The 22,055-nt window shown below is 37.0% G+C and overlaps 6 protein-coding genes and 2 non-coding genes across 8 annotated transcripts; 5 read left to right on the top strand and 3 right to left on the bottom strand.

The window, feature by feature from the left end:
- Positions 1-1,992: 1,992 nt before the first annotated feature.
- On the bottom strand, positions 1,993-2,998 carry LOC117634587 (ethylene-responsive transcription factor WIN1-like). Its single transcript, XM_034368749.1, has 2 exons — positions 2,782-2,998; positions 1,993-2,687 (listed from the first exon to the last, which is right to left on the bottom strand). The coding sequence occupies exons 1-2, from the start codon at positions 2,859-2,861 to the stop codon at positions 2,036-2,038; spliced, it is 732 nt and encodes a 243-aa protein (XP_034224640.1). The 5' UTR covers positions 2,862-2,998; the 3' UTR covers positions 1,993-2,035.
- A 6,489-nt stretch (positions 2,999-9,487) lies between these two features.
- LOC117634584 (SPX domain-containing protein 1-like) lies at positions 9,488-12,129 on the top strand. The gene is made up of 3 exons (XM_034368747.1): positions 9,488-10,052; positions 10,759-10,885; positions 11,465-12,129. The coding sequence occupies exons 1-3, from the start codon at positions 9,777-9,779 to the stop codon at positions 11,914-11,916; spliced, it is 855 nt and encodes a 284-aa protein (XP_034224638.1). The 5' UTR covers positions 9,488-9,776; the 3' UTR covers positions 11,917-12,129.
- Positions 12,130-12,698: 569 nt separating this feature from the next.
- Positions 12,699-14,250, top strand: LOC117634582 (peroxidase 25). The gene is made up of 4 exons (XM_034368745.1): positions 12,699-13,118; positions 13,231-13,410; positions 13,510-13,672; positions 13,770-14,250. Exons 1-4 carry the CDS (start codon positions 12,918-12,920, stop codon positions 14,189-14,191), a joined length of 966 nt encoding a protein of 321 aa, XP_034224636.1. The 5' UTR covers positions 12,699-12,917; the 3' UTR covers positions 14,192-14,250.
- Positions 14,251-14,589: 339 nt separating this feature from the next.
- Positions 14,590-14,671, bottom strand: TRNAS-GCU. Its single transcript has one exon. It is a non-coding gene; the product is annotated as a tRNA-Ser (tRNA).
- A 455-nt stretch (positions 14,672-15,126) lies between these two features.
- On the top strand, positions 15,127-17,742 carry LOC117634583 (heme oxygenase 1, chloroplastic). Its single transcript, XM_034368746.1, has 4 exons — positions 15,127-15,956; positions 16,668-16,891; positions 17,183-17,290; positions 17,407-17,742. The coding sequence occupies exons 1-4, from the start codon at positions 15,527-15,529 to the stop codon at positions 17,497-17,499; spliced, it is 855 nt and encodes a 284-aa protein (XP_034224637.1). The 5' UTR covers positions 15,127-15,526; the 3' UTR covers positions 17,500-17,742.
- A 123-nt stretch (positions 17,743-17,865) lies between these two features.
- LOC117634589 (embryo-specific protein ATS3A-like) lies at positions 17,866-18,961 on the top strand. Its single transcript, XM_034368753.1, has 2 exons — positions 17,866-18,541; positions 18,620-18,961. Exons 1-2 carry the CDS (start codon positions 18,281-18,283, stop codon positions 18,875-18,877), a joined length of 519 nt encoding a protein of 172 aa, XP_034224644.1. The 5' UTR covers positions 17,866-18,280; the 3' UTR covers positions 18,878-18,961.
- Positions 18,962-19,355: 394 nt separating this feature from the next.
- On the top strand, positions 19,356-19,428 carry TRNAR-CCU. Its single transcript has one exon. It is a non-coding gene; the product is annotated as a tRNA-Arg (tRNA).
- Positions 19,429-19,683: 255 nt separating this feature from the next.
- LOC117634590 (protein BUNDLE SHEATH DEFECTIVE 2, chloroplastic-like) lies at positions 19,684-22,042 on the bottom strand. The gene is made up of 5 exons (XM_034368754.1): positions 21,863-22,042; positions 21,675-21,772; positions 21,114-21,177; positions 20,236-20,332; positions 19,684-19,956 (listed from the first exon to the last, which is right to left on the bottom strand). Exons 1-5 carry the CDS (start codon positions 21,918-21,920, stop codon positions 19,878-19,880), a joined length of 396 nt encoding a protein of 131 aa, XP_034224645.1. The 5' UTR covers positions 21,921-22,042; the 3' UTR covers positions 19,684-19,877.
- Between the last annotated feature and the right edge of the window lie 13 nt (positions 22,043-22,055).

Here is a 22,055-nt window from a genome sequence, read left to right as displayed (position 1 = left end):
GAAACCTCATCCCCTTCCTAACTATGGCCCCAAAAAAACATCATCTTTAATTTGTTTTTAATCTTTCTTGTATTGTTATCGATTTTCATTATTTAAGACAAGCTTTGCTCTCACTTTCTCATCTCATCTGTCGAGGCAAGTGGAATACATAGCTGTTCTTGTTCTTGTTCCCAGCAATTCCCTTTGCCAGACATGCAAGAGATGACAAAATATCTAACAAACAACAGTGACCCTTATTGATTATTGGCACCACCACATTTCAGCTTCAAAATAAATGTAATATGCTTAGCATTTTCCTATTGGTGTTTAGAAAAAACCTTAATGGGGGACAACAGTAATTTCTAAATTGATTTGAGTTCATTTTCAAACTTCGGTAGAGGCCAGCTGGGGACCCTAAATGGCAAAACAAGACAGCTTCTTCAAAGATGTAAAGGAAATTGGATGAGTACATTTATTTATGATATCAACCAACTACGTACTATGTCAAGTCTAATTAATTAGTCTTTGTTTAACTCTTTTATTTTTACTAGTTTACCTTTATAATATCAAAAAATTTACGAGATACTCCTAATAATATTGTATAGATTTTTTTGTTGTTGCTAAAGTTAAGAAGGGGAGGGAGGAAACTCACCCACACGTACATGTATCATGGGGCTTGAATCCGAATCACTTGGGAGTACACCAAAAGCCTAATCAATCTAATTAACACCCCATTGAATAATCGTATTGTATAAATACCTACATATAATATGTGGGGCTTTTCCTTTTCGTATCCAAAAATATATGTGTGTGTGGGGCAAAAAAAAAAAAACCAGACTATATCTGAGAGTTTGAATTCATGATTTGGTTGGAGACATGTCTTAGATGATCATAATACAATAATATTGATATAGTGTTCTATCTTAATCAATGTTCTATCTTAATCAATTGCGACATGTAGATTGACCAATAACGAATGATGTTTATAGAGAGAAGCTGAGGAAGGCTTTTGGAACATATGCTTAAGAGTTACCACGACCCCATCACTTTTATCACTCTCAGATCAGAGACAGACAGAGAGGAGGTTTTTATTTTAGTAACCTCCTCGACGTTAACCAAAAAGAAGTAGAAAGTGACGTCCATGCAAAATAGTTTTTTTGTTTGTTTTATTTTAAGAATAGCAACAGAGTTAATTACCACGAATTAGGGGATGGCACAATACAATTTAGGAAGATCAATACCCCCAAAAGAAACCCTTATATACATATATACCAAATTACGTACAACAATTTCACAAGATGATTCGTCATGGTACGTAGAAGAAGAAATACAAATCAACAAATTTGACTAGCTCAATCGTGTGGGAATGATACATTTGCACCCTTTCAATAAAATAATTATATAAAAAAACCAAAAGAAATCTGATGATCTCTCTTTTTCCCTGTTAGGAACAGAATTATTTCCCCGACCAAAAACAAAGGAATACAATTATTTCCAAACACAAGACGAATTAATATTAGTATATATATAGTGAGTTTCTACTTAGGGATCCGTCAAATAAGCTTATTTGAGGAACACTCTTGTAGGGTTCACTCTGTATTGTATTTCACTAATTCAAACTGTCTATTTTGTAAATATTCATTCAAAAATCATTTCTGCAAAAAATCACTTGAATTCGATATCATTTGACTACTCAATTGAATTATTGAAATTTTAGTATTTTCTTGAAGTACCGTGTTCATTGATTTTGTATTAAACAATTGGATGTCGAAGTGGTTTCCGATTTGTATATATTTTTTAATAATAATATATGATTATAGACTTAAAAAATAGATGGTTTGTATACACAAAATACTTTCTTAATTATAACTAAGGATAGTCGTCACTCCTCTTTTATCTGCACTTTAAACTGATTATTTTGCTAATTTCTTTGCACTGAAATTGAAGAAGAAGTGTTAAAATCACTAGCCTTAACCAAACAAGCATATGTATATATAAATACTATATGACAATATATATATATAGCTAGTAATTAAAAAAATTAAGACTAGTAGAACTACAGATAAAAGCTTTCCTCCCCTGGTTGAATGCCAAATGAAGAATTACTAGGACTTGGACAATTTCTGTTAAGCAGCTCCTCTATCATCTGCAGTGCAATTTTCTCTTCTTCATCCATCTCGGCTATGAGTTCCGGCGCCCTCGCTGATGACGTTGACGCTGATGACTCAGAAGTCGACATTATCAACGGTGATGATGATGAAATACTTTGGCCATGATCATCAGCAGCGTTAGTGTTATTACTGTTCTTCTTCTTGCCAAGCTGAACAGTCATGACCCAGTTGGAATTATCAGAGCGTTGACCTGCTCGCTTTTGCCAGACTCCAATGTGAGAGCTCTCATTGTCGAGCCTCAAGCAGGTCATGGATGGAGATGGAAGGTTGGTGCATTTCCTGAGCTTGGCATGTAAGATTTCTGATAAACCCTTCGGCTCGGATAGCGAATGGTCCAAGTCGCTCGAACTACCTCTGGGGTCTGATCCGACGGCCATGGCGGCGGCAGCAGTAGTAGTAGTATTAGTATTAGTTTGAGTGGTAGAAATTGGGAAATTGGTTTTGGCATTTCGGCCACTCATCAAAACAGCTGCTTCATCGTAGGCTCGGGCTGCCTCCTCAGCTGTCTCAAATGTGCCTAACCACACCCTTCTCTTCCTGCCCTCATCATCACACGTACACATATATATAAAGTGACGAAGTTATATAAGAATGAAAGAAAATAAATATAATGTGAGCATATGTAGCTTACAGTAAGGGGTGGCGAATTTCTGAGACCCAAGATCCCCAGTGACGCTGCCTGACACCTCTGAACTTCTTTGATTGCACCATTTTGTTTGTTTATTTGAGAGAGAGAAAGAGGGAGTGAGAGAGAGAAAGACTGATCTATTGATAGAGAGACGATAGGGTACAGGATGGACAGGGATATATAGAGAAAGTAAAGAATGGAAGAAGGGGATGGAGAGGTCGCAGAAAAGTTCACAGAAGGAAAGGCTTACATAGATATGTAGAAAAGGTACACTGTCGGCCAACTAAAACCTTACTATACGTACTGCGTTTGCTCCTTGTAATTAATTTTCGTCAACTACAATATATACAGTAACAGAACAGTACCCTGTCATCAATACATATAATTTGTAACTTGCCTCTCTTCAGTTTTGAGCTTGACTTGTCCACCAGCTGCTCTCTCTCTCTCTCTCTCTCTCTCTCTCTCTCAAATATTAAAGATGTTACAGACTTATTAGTAATAAGTTATTACTAGGGAATTTGGACCAATAATTGCATATATATATATATATCATTGAATGTGAATGGTAATTATGATTTTTACAAATATAAGCTATAGGCTATAGCAAACTAGTTGTACAAATTATACAATACGGCCGGTGTATATATATATATATTCACACTTACGTTGACTGGAAAATTATTTGGAAGGACTTCACATGGGACTATAAAGACATCGATAGACAAGTGTACTGTGATGAACTTGCAACAAGTTAAACAACGGATGCCTTGAAATGATGGGAAAGTGATTTTAGAGGCCGACTTATTAACTCCTCTCTCTCTCTCTCTTCTCTAGGCTCTATATATATGGTCAATCTCATGTATCAGCATCATATATATTGTAATTTGTACCCTCTCTCTCTCTCTCTCTCTCTAGGCTCCACATATGTGGTCAGTCTCATGTATCAGCATCATATATATTGTTATTTGTACCCTCTCTCTAGGCTCCCTATATATGGTCAATCTCATGTATCAGCGTCATTTAAATTGTAATTTGTACCCTCTCTCTCTGTGTGCGACACACATATATAATATATATATATATACGCATTCAGGGTCAGTTTTGAAATTTTGAGGACTTTGTGGGAGATTTTAATTGGAGTCCTCAAATAGTCTAATATGAAATACTAAAAATATAAAAAAATTCATGACTTAATGTCATAAAACAATTTTTTATATAACTAAAATTCATCATCAATTAGCATGTAATAACAATCATAAATTTTTTAATGTTTTCATTTAATAAATTTAAATGTTAGTATGTTCGGTAAAATAAAAATAAAAAGAATTCAAGAGAAAGAAAAAAACATGAATTTTTGTTGTTATTGTTTTGTTTTAAGTGGAAGAAAGGTTTTTCTTTTTTAAATATAAAAAATTTAAGGAGAAAGCGTATATGTGTGATATATACTATTGTTAGTTTAATTGGATCTTTCCCCTTGTATTTTTCACTAAATATATTCACATCACTAATACTCAAATCTAGGCCTTGTACCGAAAGATATGCGCTAGAAATCAAGAAATACACTTTTGTGTTAATGTTTTGCTTGTTGGAGTATATATATACAGTTATATTAATATATATTATATAAAGTAAAAAAAATCTGAGGCCCTAAAAAATCAAAGCCCTGTATAATGGCATGGTGCACCGCCCTTGTATGCATAATATTTTAATATTTTTGTGGGTTGTTCTTCCTCGAAATTGACATTTTACCTAATTGAGAACAGACCACTACTCTGCAGGTTCTAAGTGTAGTGTAGGTACTTGTGTGTCAGTTTTCTTTCATTAATTAATTGTTGGTGTTTGGTTAATCCTATGAATTATCAAGGTAGTCGAATGTGTAATCAGAGTCAATCTCTTAAAGAAGTAGATGCCCGGATGATCAATTCTGTGGTCGAGTCACAATGTGAGTTTTAAAATAATTTCAGGGACCAGATCACTTCATTGGATTTGGCCTGCAAGCAAGCAAGCAAGCAGTGCCAAGCATGCCCTAGTTAAGTTACTAGGGTAAGGTACGTAGAAGTGGGCATGAGCGCACAGTTTAAAGAGCTATAAATAGAATGGTCCACATGAGCCGTGCGATTACGAAAGTGAGGTGATGTATGATTAAAATATGCATATGGGTTGGAGATTCCAATTCCAAATATGTCGCTTTACCCTTATTCAATAGCCGATTGAAATTCCTCAACCATTGGGTTAGGTTTCATATTTAAGATTTTCAAGGGATACGTGGCACAAACACAGAGCATACCTCATCAGTGGGACTCAAAACAAAGCTTATTAGACAATAACAGATCGATCCAATTTTATGTATTATATACATACATGTACATATATTATCTTATCCGTACATATATATATATATTTATCTGAATATTCGCATGTTATTATCGTATGAAATTGTAATAAATAGAGAATAAGTGATGCTTAATAACCCTTGAAAAAACAATCATATTACTTCATATATATATATCTTCACACTTTACTCCTTGGTTTTAGTTACTTTTTTATTGGCTTAACAGATATCATCGGATTCATGAATGGCATATTGGTGACTAGAAATTAGCATTCTAGTACACTCGTGGTGCGCGCTCCTCCATGTAATATATAATATACTTTTTAATCAGAGAAATTAAATAAGATGTATTAGGTATATAGGTTAGATATATAATTAAATATGTGCTTCCTGAACCCATGCATTGAAGGGGACATAATCATGAGATGAGACTTACGAAGAGGAGGATCGATGGTGAAATAGTTGCGAAATAGAGGGACTTGTATTTTGAATTGAGAGAGAGAGAGAGAGAGAGAGAGAGAGAGAGAGAGATAGCATATCCCATGTGCTGTGTGTTCTCTCTCTCCATGGATACTTTCATATGATTTGACCTTTTTTCTGTCTTTGATCTCCATGTAAATTGTAATTTAACTGTTGTAATAATATTAATTACAGCGGATGTGTCACATACAATTTCACCTAAGTGTTGTATGTTGGACATGATCTAGTGGGTTGGTTGACTAGGGCGACTAAGTATGTCTCTATTCATTTTCTGAAATGTATGATTTTCTCTTTTTGTTGTTAAATTTCTGAAAGGTTTGATTAGACCCATGTGAAATTGGGTGCATCTAAATTAATTTGGTTGTTATATTTTCTAATCGAGTATGTAATCAATAATTGTTAGCTTAACAATTGATCCACAAACAGCTCTTAATTTCTTTTTTTAAATAGACAGTAGACAAATATATAATTTGAGAAACGCCCTTTAAAATAATCTACAATTTTTATCCTAAGATATATGCACTTGCTGACTAGATGCCGACGCCGGAGGACCACCACCACCGCCTTATCTCAAAAACTTGGTGTATTCTCAAGTCTTCCCCCCCGCCTCCTCTGCGTTATTTAGTGCGTATAGCTGAATTCTTGCAAAATCAAGGGTATTGTTTTCAGAAAGAAAAGAAAAGCACCACGTAATGGCAAACAATGCTATACATAAACATTTCATTTGGTCGTTATTTGGTCTCTTCAAAAACTATTAACCTCTAGATATTTGCTAGCTAATCATATACACATGCATGAGGGAAATGAATTTGCAGGAAAAGTTAGGTCATCTACTTATTTGAAAATATGTAACATTGTGTTTTTGAATGTTATGTAGGTCCGATTTAAAGAATATCCAAGGCTCCAAATCTCATACTAATCATATTCTATTTTCTCATCAACCCGGCCTTTGGTAGGTGGCCTGAGTAGTTATTGTCAAGTTAACAGTTTATACTGGGTCTTCATTTAAGTGTTTCATGGGGGAAATTTTTCCGCGTGATCAATTGCATGCGGTTATATTCCATTCCTATCATAATATGTGTATTTATTTATTAATATAGTCCATGATATATTACCCATTAATTAATAGTACCATATGACTCTGCAACCATTGCATTTGCATGAAAAAGTTTCCGTTTAGTGGGGTTTATATTTGTAGGAGAAAATTTTAATTGTAACGGGAATAACACTATTTTGTTATTCTCGACTAATAATACTATGTCACATAAAAATGTTATTATATGTGTCATAACGTTATTGATCGGGAATATTAAAATGGTGCTGCATTTCATGACAGTTCTTTGTCCAAGAACCAAAAACCCCAACAATATTGTCCATGTGATTGAGTCGGTAAAGGCCTACAGAATCATACCCTGAGAGCCCAACTGGGTAATAGCTTAGATCGGTTGGTCAATCATTAATGTACGGGCTTTGACCCTAAACAGGTAGTAGCAGGCCCATATTTGAACCCAGGACTGACCTTTGTTTTGTCAAATGAAGCGACAAAGCAGCACATGTTACCCACCATATGTTGGAGTTGGACGGGAAGCTAGCAACTATCGTAACATTATTCCACGTGGCCGGCGTTGATAAGCTAGTTTATAGCGTAACATAGAGCTCCTCTTGGAGTCCTTTTAATTAGTTAATAATTTAGTACGATGTTGTTAATATCTTCAATTACGAATATCCTGAAAAATATTCTCGATAGATGCCGCAGTTGACTGTGAGATTTCTGTGCATGATATCATAAAATATAATTAGGAGTTTGGAGTTGGGCAACACCAAATAACCAAACCAAGATCCAATCCAAGCATGTGTTTGGTGTGGACTTTGAGCTCAATCAAATATACGATTCATACATTATAGTTTGGGGTGGATTGGAAAGACCGCTGGCTTTCAAGTGCGGGTGATATCTGATATGGGAGAGAGCATAAAGGAACCCAAATAAGAATATGCCCAAAGCTTATATCTTTCTTCCTTCGGGCTTTTAACGCCCTACGGTTTTTTATTTTTTTAAATCTATAGTTATATGAAAATATTATTATCCGCCTTAACGCATCACATCAGAACTGTTCTCTCTTTTTCTTTCTCAAAATCTTTTCCACACAAGATTGTTTAGCATGTTATGTTGTGAAGTTGCTGTCTGACTGTTATTTTGTCACATAAAGTGCTAAATTATTTAATAATTGAACTTTCCGCTATACATGTGTTGTTTTCATAATCACTAGTGTGATAATCTATGATACTATAAACAATTAGTACTTTTGTAGTAGTGGTATTAGATATTTGTGTAAATTTAACTATAGTTTTGTCTTTTGCTGTTGGACGCGATTGTTGTGATGATAATTATCTTAATATGATTGAGTGCGTGTTTTATAGATTGTATAGATTTTATTAGTAAGATTTCAGGTGAGTTTTTAAGCTATGAATGTAACCCTTGAATTGTCCAAAAACTTCGATGCTAGATCGAAGAAGAGGAAATGAAGAAATGATACAAGAAGCAAGAAGAGGAGAGGAGGATGAAACATTACATTCCACACCAAAAAGAGAGGGAAAGCTCATAAAAAGAAACAAACAAGACATGTCCGTGAATCCGAAATTTCCAACCTCCAAGACTTGGACTTGAAGCCCAAAATTCAAGAGTGGAAGGAAGCGAAGAATATCCCAGAGATAGATCCGAATATTGTCCGTGAAGCCGAAAATTCCAAGATAAAATAGTTTCACAATTTAATGAACGAACTTGGACATCTTCTTTGTGTTGTCGTGTATGACACGCTGGCATAGTACGAGAGAGCCACGTGTATTTTCTATTAATCTTTGGGTCCGTTCCCCTCCTCGGAGAGATAAGGGATGCTTCCGAATCAGAATTATACCATGCGTTGCCGTTGCGTCATAAATTAGCAAACAACAACAACAACCCTCCTCACTTTGGCTCGGCTTACCGGGCTTGCCCTTTCTCTTTCGCTTCTTTTTCTTTTCCTTCTTTAAGGAACAAATTTAAAAATGTATATCTTCTTATAAATAAATAATATAATTACCCCATCTCTTTGACGACGTGGCAAATTATCCTTCAAACTAAGCTATGTCATCTCTCCAACTTGGGCTTTTTCATCAATGATTGAAGGTCACTTGAGATAATCAGCTTTTGTTAGAATATGATCCTTCATCATAATTTATTTTCAGTAATTAGACTTGATAAACACAATTAATGATTCATGACAAATAAGGTACCATGATTCTTAGTCTATTTGGGAGAGTTATGGTTATGACTTGTGATTATTTAGTGAATAATTTTATCTTAATATCCAATCCATTTGTTAAATTTTATTCATGTGACATATTGATCTATAATTAAATATAAAATTAATTTTCTTTATTAAAAAAAAAGTAAAGTATTACCACGTATGCTTAATGAAAGATTTAATTAGTAAATTTATTAGTTAAAAATTTAATGAATCTAACATTAATAATTATGAAATGATAGTAGTGATGTCCCTACATTATGCGTCACTTCACCAGTATTCGAATCCAATAATTCCGTATTTAGTTGGTAATTATAATGTAAATATTTATGAAAAAGTATAGAATTTGCCCTGGCCGTGGGTGTGGGGTATCCTATATCCCTTCCCTTCACTTTTTGTTATCTCAAGAAAAAAAGCAACTAAAAGGGAAAAGCAAAACCAAATTGTATCCATTTTTCCCCCCCAAAACGACTCAGCTCACTCGCTCCGTCTCTCCAACCCGGCTACACTCCTCGAGCCACTCCAGATTAATATTGCTCCAAGTGTCGCTTAATTAAAAGCCAAACAAATTTTAAAAAATCCTCTATCTGTCGCTCACACAGTCACACACATAATAATTACATGCGGGCGCGCGCACACAAAACGTGCACTTGAACTGAGAAAGGGAATAAAACCCGTAATATACTCTTCGAAAACAAAAGGATATTCCAACATTAACCCTTCGAATATTCTCTCCCTACCGTTATATCCCCCTTCCCCCCCTCCCCTCTGCCTTTACCCCTCCCTCACCGCCCAACCCCCACCCACTCCCACTCCCTCGTATTTTCTCCCATTTCCCCTCATTTTCCCGAGAAAATCTCTAAACTTTACCTTTCTATCCGAACAAACAAGATTTCGAATTCGAGATGAAGTTCGGTAAGAGCCTGAGCAGCCAGATCGAGGAAACCTTGCCGGAATGGCGGGACAAGTTCTTGTCCTACAAGGAGCTCAAGAAGTGCCTGAAGCTCATCGAGCCCAAAGGCGGTGACAGGCCCACCAAGCGTCCCAGGATTGATGCCTCCGCTGATTGTGCGGGCATGTCCACGGCGGAGATCAATTTCATTCAGTTGTTGGAGGACGAGCTCGAGAAATTTAACTCCTTCTTTGTCGAAAAGGAGGAAGAATATATTATTACCTTGAAGGTATTCTTTTTCTAATCTCATGTTCTAGTTTTTCTTTTTTCTTTCTTCTATAGTTGTTTGGTTCCTCAAATTTTTTTTAATTTAGATTATACAAGTTTCATAAAGCATCTAACTTTTATGGTCTAGTCTAGAATTCAAAATAACATAGAAGAAGCCTCTGCTTCACAAGCTTTTCTTTCGCATTCATCTGTTTCCTTTCTCTGGAACCAAACAGAGTCTCTAGGCCATCTAATTAATTTTCCTTTATTTTCTAGTTTTATCTCTAAATTTGGATATTTAATTGCTAGATTTATCTCTGAATCCCGAGTTTATCTTGCGACTCGTATTTTCTAAATTTGACGCAAACCTAAACGGGGAATCTTCTATTCCACGTTTCTCTTTTCGACAGACCGTTAGTCATTTTGGCTTTGCCGTTGCTTTTTTTTTTTTTGTGAACCACACTTATAGTCATGCGTGCGGGAGGCTGGCTGCCACCTGTCACTTTGAACTGGTTCGCACCTCGCTTTGTATGGCTGTTGTTGCTTTTGCTGCGGTATTTTCCGTTAGTTAACAAACACACCGTTTGGTACAGTAAATAAACTCAGTGCCAACTTGCGCCCTTGTGTTACTAATAATAATGCATTGCTGCAATTGCAAATATTTTTTTCTTTAATATATATTATACAATGGCAGGAAATGAATAGTATTATATGTGTATGGAATGCAGGAGATACAAGACAGGGTGGCAAAAGCAAAGCATTCCAATGAAGAGATTACTAAGATTCGCAAGGAGATAGTGGACTTCCATGGAGAGATGGTTTTGCTGGAGAATTATAGTGCCCTCAACTATACAGGTATTCATCTTTTTCTTTTACTTCTTTCTTTGGAATATAGCAAACTTGGAGACTGAAAAGTATGCTAGCTTGTCATTATGGGTTTCCATATGTTTATATTTATTTTGACATTCCGTGTGCATGAAGGCATTTAGGATAAACCCTCATAAGCCATTTCCAATGCGAAAGGGTTCAATCAAGACCCGTTAAAACTATTTGTTGTTAAAGGTTACGATACGTTTTGCATTAAGGCTTTGAGATTTCAATGCACATGTTTAGACGTAAAGATTTGTGCGCGCTTGGGTATTCATACCTTCACATTAGCTCCTTTATCTGTGGTGGTATCAATATGTAGTTAGAGTATGGTGACAATCTTGTTCAGCCTTTATGAAGAGCTTTGCATGAACCTGGTCTCCCACCTGCACATCATCAAGGACTTATCCTGTTTTTTTTTTTTCATTATGGTCATAGGAACTTTACATTCTTTGGTCTTTTAAACTACAAATTGTGTGAGTATGACAAATTTAAGTGAACGATCTAAACTGTGTTGTGCAGAAATATTTCATGGTTTAAAGAGCTCAATTTAATTTCTTTTAACAGGACTGGTAAAGATACTCAAGAAGTACGATAAAAGAACTGGTGCTCTTATGCGCTTGCCCTTCATTCAGAAGGTCTTGCAACAGCCTTTCTTCACCACCGACTTGCTCTACAAGCTCGTGAAGGAGTGTGAGATTACGCTTGACCAGCTCTTTGCCATGACTGAACAGCCCATTCCAAATGAAGGATCTGATGGGGATGAAGGGTGTGATCCTTCAACTTCTGCCACTACCACTACCGAGAGTGATGGCATTCCCAGAGTAAACAAGGGACTAGCAGAGATCGAGTACATTGAAAGCTTGTACATGAAAAGTACTATATCGGCATTGCGGGCTTTGAAGGAAATTAGGAGTGGAAGCTCTACTGTTAGTGTCTTTTCGTTGCCGCCACTGCAAATAAGTGAATTAGAGGATGAATGGAAAAAAGTCCCTGTTCTGGAACAAGTTGCCAAGTAGCTAGATAGGTTGTTGGTACTGAAATGGTGACTAGTATGTGGCCCCTTTTGTTTTGTTTTTGCTGTTTATTCAAAAACTTTACATGCATCTGCTATGCATGCTTTTATATACTAACACAGGTAAAATGCAAAATTGTAGCTGGAATGAGTTCATTAGAATTAAGTTCTGTATAATAAAATCTTTGGCCTAATAGAAGTAATAATGTTCTCCATATTTTGCAAATGTAGTTTTTCGGACAATATCTTGTTTTTACTCTTAACAAGAAATTTGGAAAGATACCGCTAAATCGCTGCCCAAAAAAGCAACTTAGGCGTTTGTTCGTTCTCACACAGCTAGAACAGAGGCATTTGGTACTTTTCAGTATCTCCCTGTTGCGGGTTTATGGATGCCATTACAGAGCATTTCCATAAAAGATGAACTTTGAACTCTTCAAAGCTCAAGAGATTCATTCTCATGTGATCAGGGGTTTGCGCAAACTATAAAATATATATCTACTGTTAGGAATGGAAGCCTGTTGCATTGCAGGTTTTTGTACTTGAATTATGAACACTATCAACTTACTTAAGCACTAAGTTGGGCAGTTAAAGTGCATGCACACGATCAAGCTTTTGGATGCAAAAATAGGAAATAAAAGCAAATGGGAACCCCCAATCCGAGAACAATTTACAGGAAAAAAGAAGAAATGGACTTAAACAAACAACATCATCAACAGAGGGATAAAACGCGTGGAAGAATAAAGCTGCAGAATCAAAGATGAGAGAATGAGAGAGAGAGAGAGAGGGCGCCTACCACATTTTATTACAGTTCACATTCAAAGACAATATCCATGTACAGTGAAATCCACCATCTTTTCTAAAGCTCATATATGGCCCACACGTTCCACTAATAAAAGGGTTACAAGCCAAAAATGCAATGGAAAGAAAGTGGCTCAAGCAAATCCATTTATAAACAAAGTAGTGGTGCATGTTTTGGTGAAGAGTGAAGAAGCAATTACAACAGATATGAAAGCCACAGGGTCGTTTTTTCTTGTCATTCTGGTAATGATTTTGCCTGTACAAGGTCAACTGAAAACTGGGTTTTACTCTTCTTCATGCCCAAAAGCAGAGGCCACAATCAGGTCCACGGTTGAATCATACTTCAACAAAGATCCTACCATTGCAGCTGGCCTGCTTAGGCTCCATTTCCATGACTGCTTTGTTCAGGTTTTTGTTTTCTTCTTTTGCTGAGTGACCGAATCTTTGTTCATATTTTGTTAGTTTGGGCCATTTGGCATGTTACATGTTCATGCTTCTTGCTTGTGTTCATGTTCCACAGGGTTGTGATGGGTCGGTTTTGGTTAAGGGCTCGTCGGCGGAGAGAAATGCATTGCCAAATCTTGGGTTGAGAGGATTTGAAGTAATTGATGATGCAAAAGCACAACTAGAGGCCTTGTGTCCTGGAGTTGTCTCATGTGCTGACATACTTGCACTGGCTGCTCGTGATGCTGTTGACTTGGTAAAAACATACCTCTTTGTTTAGCATACACACTAAATAATATATTCAATTAAATTTAATTGGTTTCTAATGATGTATTTCTTGCTGTATTAATTTCAGAGTGACGGTCCAAGTTGGTCAGTGCCCACTGGAAGAAGAGATGGCAGGGTCTCTTTGTCATCTCAAGCCTCAAACTTACCATCTCCTCTTGATTCTGTTGCTGCCCAAAGGCAAAAGTTTGCTGCTAAAGGCCTTGACGATCATGATCTTGTAACTCTAGTTGGTAAGCTCTCTTTTTCAGCACAAGGGCCATAATCATTTATATGTATAATTACAAAAAGCTCCAAACTAAGCTACAAATTTATGGAAATTGGATGCAGGGGCACATACTATTGGCCAAACAGACTGCACATTTATCAGATACCGTCTTTACAATTTCACAGCAACTGGGAATTCTGACCCGACCATAAACCAAGCCTTCCTAGCACAACTCCAAGCTCTTTGCCCCAAAGATGGAGATGGCTCTAAGCGGGTGGCGTTAGATATAGGCAGCCAGACTAATTTTGATGTGAGCTTCTTCAAGAATGTGAGGGATGGCAATGCCGTTCTGGAGTCAGACCAGAGGCTTTGGGGTGATGCTTCAACTCGCAACATAATGCAAAACTATGCTGGCAGCATAAGGGGGTTGCTTGGATTTAGATTTGACTTTGAATTCCCAAAAGCTATGATCAAAATGAGTGGCATTGAGGTGAAAACTGGTGCACAAGGAGAGATTAGAAAAGTGTGCTCAAAATTTAACTAGTCACCTAAAAAAAGCAACAATGGCTTTATAACTCAATAGTTAAGAGCAGTTATTTATGCACTCGAAGTCATGTGTTTGAATTCCTCTCTTAGTATTGCTCGTATTAAAAAAAGGCTATAAAAAAAAAAAGATGTGTAATAAAATAAGAAAAGTGTATGTGTGATATGTGTGACACCTTTGGATTGCCAAAAAAGGTGAAGATATAGTGGAACATAAAATTGAAAAATTGTATGTGTGAAATATGTGACACCTGTGGATTGTATCTTAATCAAGAGAATTTGGTCAGGGCCCTGTTCTTTCGCGATGGGTCTTTATTGGTCCATTTATCCATTAAACGAGGCGACTGAGCCCACCCAGACTTCAAAAAGAAGAAAAAAGCTAATTAAACCAAAAAGTGTCGTCGCCTGAGAGATTCGAACTCTCGCGGGGAAACCCCATGTACTTAGCAGGCACACGCCTTAACCACTCGGCCAAAGCGACTTTGATGTCCACTTGGCTTCTACTTTGATTTATATTCGGTTTTCCTAGCCTCTTTTAACAATACAAGAAATTTCCATAAAATAATTATTGCTGTAAATCATATGTAAAATAAGGGAGCTTGGGTTTTGTTTGGTTTTCATCTTTCTTGTAAATTACAGTTTGACACATGCACAAAAATAAATCATAAAATATCAAAAAGAAAAATTGATGGACACGCCACTAAACTGTCACTAACAGTAATATAGAATTTCTTACCTGCAGAAAAATAAGGGAAATATTTTCCATAAAGTAATGCTGTTGTCTTTGGCGCTGAAAAGAACAGAGAAGAGAGTCAAAAGCCACAAACTACTTCAAGTCGTATTACCAGCTTGCCCCGTGAAGCAAAAGGTAAAACGACGTCGGATGACCTCCACCGACCCAGCTCAGCATTGGAATTGTCCTGACGAAACTCTCTCTTTTCTCTATCCACTAATCCAGAACTGAGAACCAGAAGAAGTAAATTAACATTAAAACAGAGAAACCAAGAAACAGAGCAACCCTTCTTCTATCCAAGATTCAATTTCGATAGCAACAAAACACAGAGAGACCCATACGCACTCACGCACCAGCCCACACTGCACCAAATTCAATATTTTCAATTTGTTTTTTGCTTAACTTATTGTTTGATTAAAAAATTGTTTTTGTAATATTATCCATCGCTTTGGCTTGAAGAGGACGTGAACCGCCGTTTCAAGCTAAACACATAAACTATTTCTTGTTTCGTAAATCTAAAAGTTCCGTTCACGCTTCGCTATCATACACTTAACTCACTCACTCACTCTTCCTCGCTTTGTTTCAATCTTTGAACTTTCGGAAATGGCTTCTTTAACCCCAATTTCGCAATCCCAGTCCCTTTTCAACAAGACCCGTTGCCCACCCAAGTCTCTCACAAGCCCCAATTTAGGCTCTGATTTCTTGCTTAAAAAATCCTCTGTTTCGATCCCAAGGATGAGTACCAGAGTGCCCATGAAGGCTGCTGGGGTTGTTTCTGCCACCACAGCGGAGAAGGCCAAGAAGAGATACCCGGGTGAGTCAAAGGGGTTTGTGGAGGAGATGAGGTTTGTGGCCATGAAATTACACACCAAGGACCAAGCTAAGGAGGGTGAGAAGGAGGTCAAAGAGCCTCAGGAGAGACCAGTGGCTAAGTGGGAACCAACCGTTGATGGGTATTTGAAGTTCCTTGTGGATAGCAAGTTGGTGTATGATACCCTTGAAGGGATTGTTGAAAAGGCCCCTTTCCCTTCTTGTGAGTGATTTTTTGATCATTTAAATTTTGGTTCTTTGAATGGTTTTTGTCATGTAACTTTGTGCCTATTCTTGTATTTGTTTGAAGGTTTTTTTGGGTGTGTATCCTTTGAGATTTTATTGTTTGGTGTGGATTGACCAACTGTCAATATTGCCTTTCGCTATTGTTCTTAAAGTTCTGATTTTGAATATCTGTACTTGGTGTTATATGATCTTGCTATACTTTAGCTGTATGTGGTATGATTTTTGGCCTTGTGGGCGTGTGTGATTTTGCATTTTATAGCACCAAGGAATTGCTTTTCTATGTGTGGGTTAGGTGTTATTGGTCATTTATGTTTCTTTGATTGTAGAGTTGTACGATCTCCACTCCACTTCTGCTATCATAATGATGCTGCACTAACAAAGAGATCCAGTTCTACCCATGCATATGTATATCTCTCACAAAACTTTTATGTTAGGATGCTGCATCAGATTTTCCATGTTTAGCAACATGTTTTATTCTTGTTTAGTCTTGATTATCATGACATTGTGGGACTTGTCTTGGGAGTTTTCAAATATGAAAATTGAAATTAGGTAACTAAGGTTTCATATCAATGGAAGTTTTGCTGATGTCCTGTCTGTTTATCTGAGTGCTTGTAATGCTACATGTATTTATTTACCGTAAATATGACTAAACTAAAATGTACCGTTGCTGTATGGGTTTTGGCTATAGATTCTGAGTTCAGAAATACTGGATTGGAAAGGTCTGCAAAATTGGCAAAGGATTTGGAGTGGTTCAAGGAGCAAGGCCATATCATACCAGAACCTTCTGCTCCTGGTGTTACCTATGCAGAATATCTTAAGGAACTGTCGGAGAAGGATCCTCAAGCATTTCTGTGCCACTTCTATAATATATACTTTGCTCATTCAGCTGGTGGTCGAATGATTGGGAAAAAGGTATAGAAATAATGCTCGGAGTCCATTCTCATACAAATTTGTCATGGTCTATGTTGCATTGGCTCCAATGCCTGAGCTGGTTGAGAGTCTAAACTTGCGTAGCAGGAACCAAGTTAATCTAATTGGTAATTCTGACTTAGGGGCATGAGTGATATTCCCTATACGGGATTTGTGAATCTTTCCCCTTACCTGCCTAGTTCAAGCAGGGATCTCAAACAACATTTGATTTTCTTTCTAATGCAGCTGAGGTCCAGTTCTTAACTCAAATGTTTTATTTTTCCCCAATTTCAGGTGGCTGAAATGATACTCGACAAGAAGGAATTGGAATTCTATAAATGGGATGGTGAACTTTCCCAGTTGTTGCAGAATGTAAGGGAGAAGTTGAATAAAGTTGCCCAGGTGAGTTAGCTAGCTGCTGTTCTTTTGCAAAAACTTTCTTTTACGCATCTCTTTGCTTGATTGAACGTGTACGTATTTCTTTGCTTGATGTGTTATTTACATCTATGCATCACCAGAGCTGGACTAGGGAGGAGAAGAACCATTGCTTGGAAGAAACCGAGAAATCATTCAAACATTCAGGAGAGATTCTTCGTCTAATATTGTCGTGATGCCACATGATATGATAGTGTGCAGCCACTGCTGTTGTGATCTTGTGCTTCCATTGCCACACGCCTCATCTTAAAACTGTCCGCGGAGGCGTGAGATTTACAGTTATTGCCCTTGAAAAGGAAAGAAACAATTGTGAAATATGTAAATAAGATTTGGCTTACCCCTTTTCATTTATGGAGTGCTTATTTCCAACCGATCTATTTCTAAGCTTTTATTTTAACAAATGCCTAGTGCTTTCTTTATTTTGTGCTATGGTTCTCTTCTGGTTTGTTTACTTTTTTAGGCCCTTGGGAGGATTGGGGCCCAAACCCTAAATGTTGAGAAGACAATGACCCAGGCCTAGCCCAGCCAAACTCTCTATGCTAAATTCACCGCCGAAAAACTTGCGTGAATAACACTATTCCCCACCATTTACGATATGCCAGGTGAAAAAATGTGGCATTGTTCACGATCATTTACGATATGACAAGTGAAAAAACCGAGATAGTAAAACTGTGCTATTCCTTCCTTTTAAGTCCCTCTGAACTGACCTATAACATCAAAAGAATATATTGAGCGTCAGTGATTCAGAATGGGCAGTAAGTCAGCATACTAGCTTTTGGAAGTGTTGAATGAGTGGGAAAATTACTATTTCATCCCTCAGATTTTTACTTGTAAAGAACAGTTATTAAGGCAAACACTTCCCGGGGCATGAATGGAACAAGAATGTGAGCAAACCAAAGACTGTCATAGAGTCATCATTTTGCATAGACTGCAGGGGACAATATATTGTATAAATATATGCAACCCATTTGGTTAATATCTCATTTCTGGAACCAAAAGAAATTGCAGGAAAATATGGTTAAACTAGTTGTGTTTTCAGTCTTCTTGATGGGTTTTTTGCGTTTGCATGCTGCTTCTTCTACCAGCTTCAAGCCCGAAACTAGTCTGCAGGCCAAGAGGAGCTGCCCTTATACAGTGATCATAAAAACCAGCTGCTCTTCAACCACTTTCACCAGAGACCAAATCAGCCTCGCCTATGGTGATGCTTTTGGCAATGAGGTAATCAGAAGTTGATCATGTAATTCACTAAATCTTAATTGATCATTTTATCGGTTTAATTTGGTTAATGGTGCGCAGGTGTATGCAAAGAGGCTTGACAATCCAGCTTCAAGGACGTTTGAGAGGTGCTCCTCCGACAAGTTGGAGATAAACGGGCCATGTACGCGTACCATCTGTTATCTGAACCTTCTGAGGAATGGATCCGACGGTTGGAAACCCGAGTTCGTCAAGATCTACGGTCCACATGCAAACACTGTTTCGTTTAACTTTAACACTTTCCTGCCCAACCGAGTGTGGTTTGGACACAATCTATGCCATGGTGTCTCTGCCCCTTGAAATATTTTGTCATCAAATCAAACATCTATGCATGTCTCTGCCCCTTGATCTGCTTTATAATTTATGAAATTAAAGTTTGATGTTTGTTGATAACAAGTAAATATAGTACATCAGTAAGTTTGATGTTTCTATTGAAAGATTGAATTTTGAGAGAAACAAAACACAGCAGGACCCGCCGTCTCCAAAATGCATCAAGTCAATGTTCCCATTGTTTTAATTAAATAAAAAAGAAAAAAGAACTTTATGAACATTCAAACAATCGGGACAAGTTGAATGCAGTTGCCCAGGTGACTTAATTGATGTTTCTTTTTAGGCTTTAAAAGCTCCGTTTGTAACCAAAAATCATACTTACCAATTGGTAATTGGTTAATACTGGGTTACTGGCTGTGGGTGTGGCTGACAATTTTCCAAAATAACGTGACCAATCAGACATACAGGTCTATTTTTGAATATTTTTGTGATGATGAAGGACACAAGAGCGCCTGTAGCTCAGTGGATAGAGCGTCTGTTTCCTAAGCAGAAAGTCGTAGGTTCGACCCCTACCTGGCGCGTTTTCTTTTTAATCTTTTTAACCTGTTTTTTGGTTGGAATCAGCCAGCCAACTTTGCTCCATTTATTATTATTTCTTCCTCCCTCCCAAATTCCAATGACTGGCTTAGAAATTAGAATCCATGAATGATGAGCTTTACTTGTAATTTTATCCAAGGATGACCACAATATGGTTTTATCACCACTATTTAACACTCGGGAATTTTTCCACACAAAAAAACTTGGTTCTTCTTCATTGTAATTAGAACAAAATGCAGTAACCAACAGATTGGAACCAGATGTGCAGGCAAAATATCTGACCCAATAAAATTTTGGCTTGTTTTTCCAACAGTGCTAAAACCAATATTACAAAAATGTCTAAACAAAGCAATGAGTTCTCCACTTGTTTAACAAGTACAACATTTCACTATAGCAAGAAACTGAGCAGCATATCTTTGCAAGTTGCAACGTTCTAGGAGTCCTGTGTGCTCATGAAGCCACCCACAAACCCAGCACCATTGCAATCTCCACACAAAATGTCCCTTTTACCCCTGGTAAGCATATTGAAGAAAACATACAATTATTAGTATCAGATGGTAAGCATATATAAGAAGAACTAGCACAAAATCCTCAAAAAGGTGAAAGAGACATAGTTGAAGGATGGGTGTAATGCAAGCGGGACTAATTATAAGCAGGGATTTTCGATGAAGGGAAGGGAGAACATGCAGCATTTGAAGTTTGACATCTCTTTATTAGGAAAATTAGCTCTAATTTCCCTTCATGGAAATTTTGAAAATAAAATAGATGTTGATACGAATCAACATGGCTACCTGCAAAGCCAACATAGTCCACCAGCTTTAAACTGTCCATTGAAGTGGTCTACAGAATTAACTCCAGTACCTTTGCATTGAGAACACGATATAGCACCTGGTTGGTGAATTATAATAAAAAAATTGTGAGATGAAACTTTCTGATGCTGATGATACTAACAAATGAGGAGATCTTCTAATAAAAAACTTGAAAATGATGATTTGCAGGGAAAGGCTGGCTATGCACATGCAACATATTAAATTGTCCAGGAGAACATTGACAAATCACAATAACTTGAGTAAAAGTGTGTCCTCAAAATCAATTTCTAAGCAATGACTATGGACAATGCAATCCCTGAATCTCAAGCCCATAAGTTAACCATGGAGGAAAGGAATAAGTTTTTTTTTTGTTTTTTTATTTTTAATCTCTTATTTTTGCCGATAACAGGAAAGCAGCGTGCAAAGATGGGTATTTGAAAATTCGAAAACAGCCAGCCAAACTCAACCTAAGTATAAAATATAAATCATTGACTGAAAGACCCCGGTAATAAAGACGGTATCCAGCAGGGACGCTTCATCATTTAAAGGTTCTTTCCTCTGAAGAGAATAATTTAGGAAAAGGGTGAAAAGACCTATTATTTGTCTTTTGCTGCCATCTTGATGAACCACATTGCAATCAGATATGTCTACTTTCTGAGTTAATAATCTGATTAACACATAGTTGGCTAGATGTGAAAGAAATAGATGATTAAGTCCTATAACTCCTCTAAGATATATAATGCCAGAGAGTCAACAAATATAGGAGGAAATAATATGCCTGAATGCTTTCAGAGATTTCATTCTAAAGCCCCAAGTCAATATTCAGCATAAGTTATAGTATCTACCAGTTATCCACTTACCATTTCCCTCACATGTAGAACAGACTAGGCTATTTGTTTTGGTAGTTTGATTACCATCTGTCGCCTGCAAGACAAAACCAAAGTGAAGTCCAAGAAAAAGAATAACCTTCAATATACTATCAAGTGTTTCCAAGTAAGATTTTCCTAATATTACTTGTCTGCGATTTGCATATGCAAGCTTTTCTACTCATATGCTTACATGTATCAAACTTCAAAAGCCAACAGATTTTTCTGAAATGATCAAACAGGACCATTTATAGCGTTGCAGTCATCAAAGCCATTAGACTTCAAAATGGGCATCTTTTGGCAATCAAACTTCATTATGAACGCGTTTCTCACTCTTATTTCAGAAACAAAGTTTACAATTCATTTAAGTTTAACCCATTTCAGTTCTAATATATTTCTTCATAAAGCTACGTTACCCATCTATCTGCCGCCCCCTGAAATGCACTAGGAAAACAACTTAATAAAACGGTCCAAGTAACGTGCTTGAGCGAAGGAAATGAATGCAAGGCAACCCTTTTCAAAATTTCGATAAATGGTTCACCTAAAATGTCTCACCTTGACCTCCCAAGACTGAAAGTTTGCAGCTTTTGAGTTCTGAAATACTTCATTCGCTCGAAGAACCTTCCCACCAATTGAATTATCTATAAATACCCCTGTAGATAAATCAAATTGAATTAACAAAAACAAATAGAGAACAATCAACTAAAGTCGTTGAGAGAGAGAGAGAGAGGGAGAGACAGTACTTGGTTTGTTTGTGGATTTGAAGGAACAAACAGGTGTGAAAGAAAGAGAGCTTGCCATTCAAAGAGGTTTTCAAAATTGTCTCTCTCTTGCTATAAGAAAGTTATCAACTTTATTGAAAAGCAAAGCTTAGACTGAAGGGTGCGAAGAAGGTATGCAATCGGTGGTGGTAACCAATACAGGTAAAACAGGATA

Source organism: Prunus dulcis, chromosome 7 (assembly GCF_902201215.1).
Source record: "Prunus dulcis chromosome 7, ALMONDv2, whole genome shotgun sequence".
Taxonomy (NCBI): domain Eukaryota; kingdom Viridiplantae; phylum Streptophyta; class Magnoliopsida; order Rosales; family Rosaceae; genus Prunus; species Prunus dulcis.
Note: the sequence above shows the minus strand (reverse complement) of the source record. Positions and strands in the feature narration are given on the sequence as shown.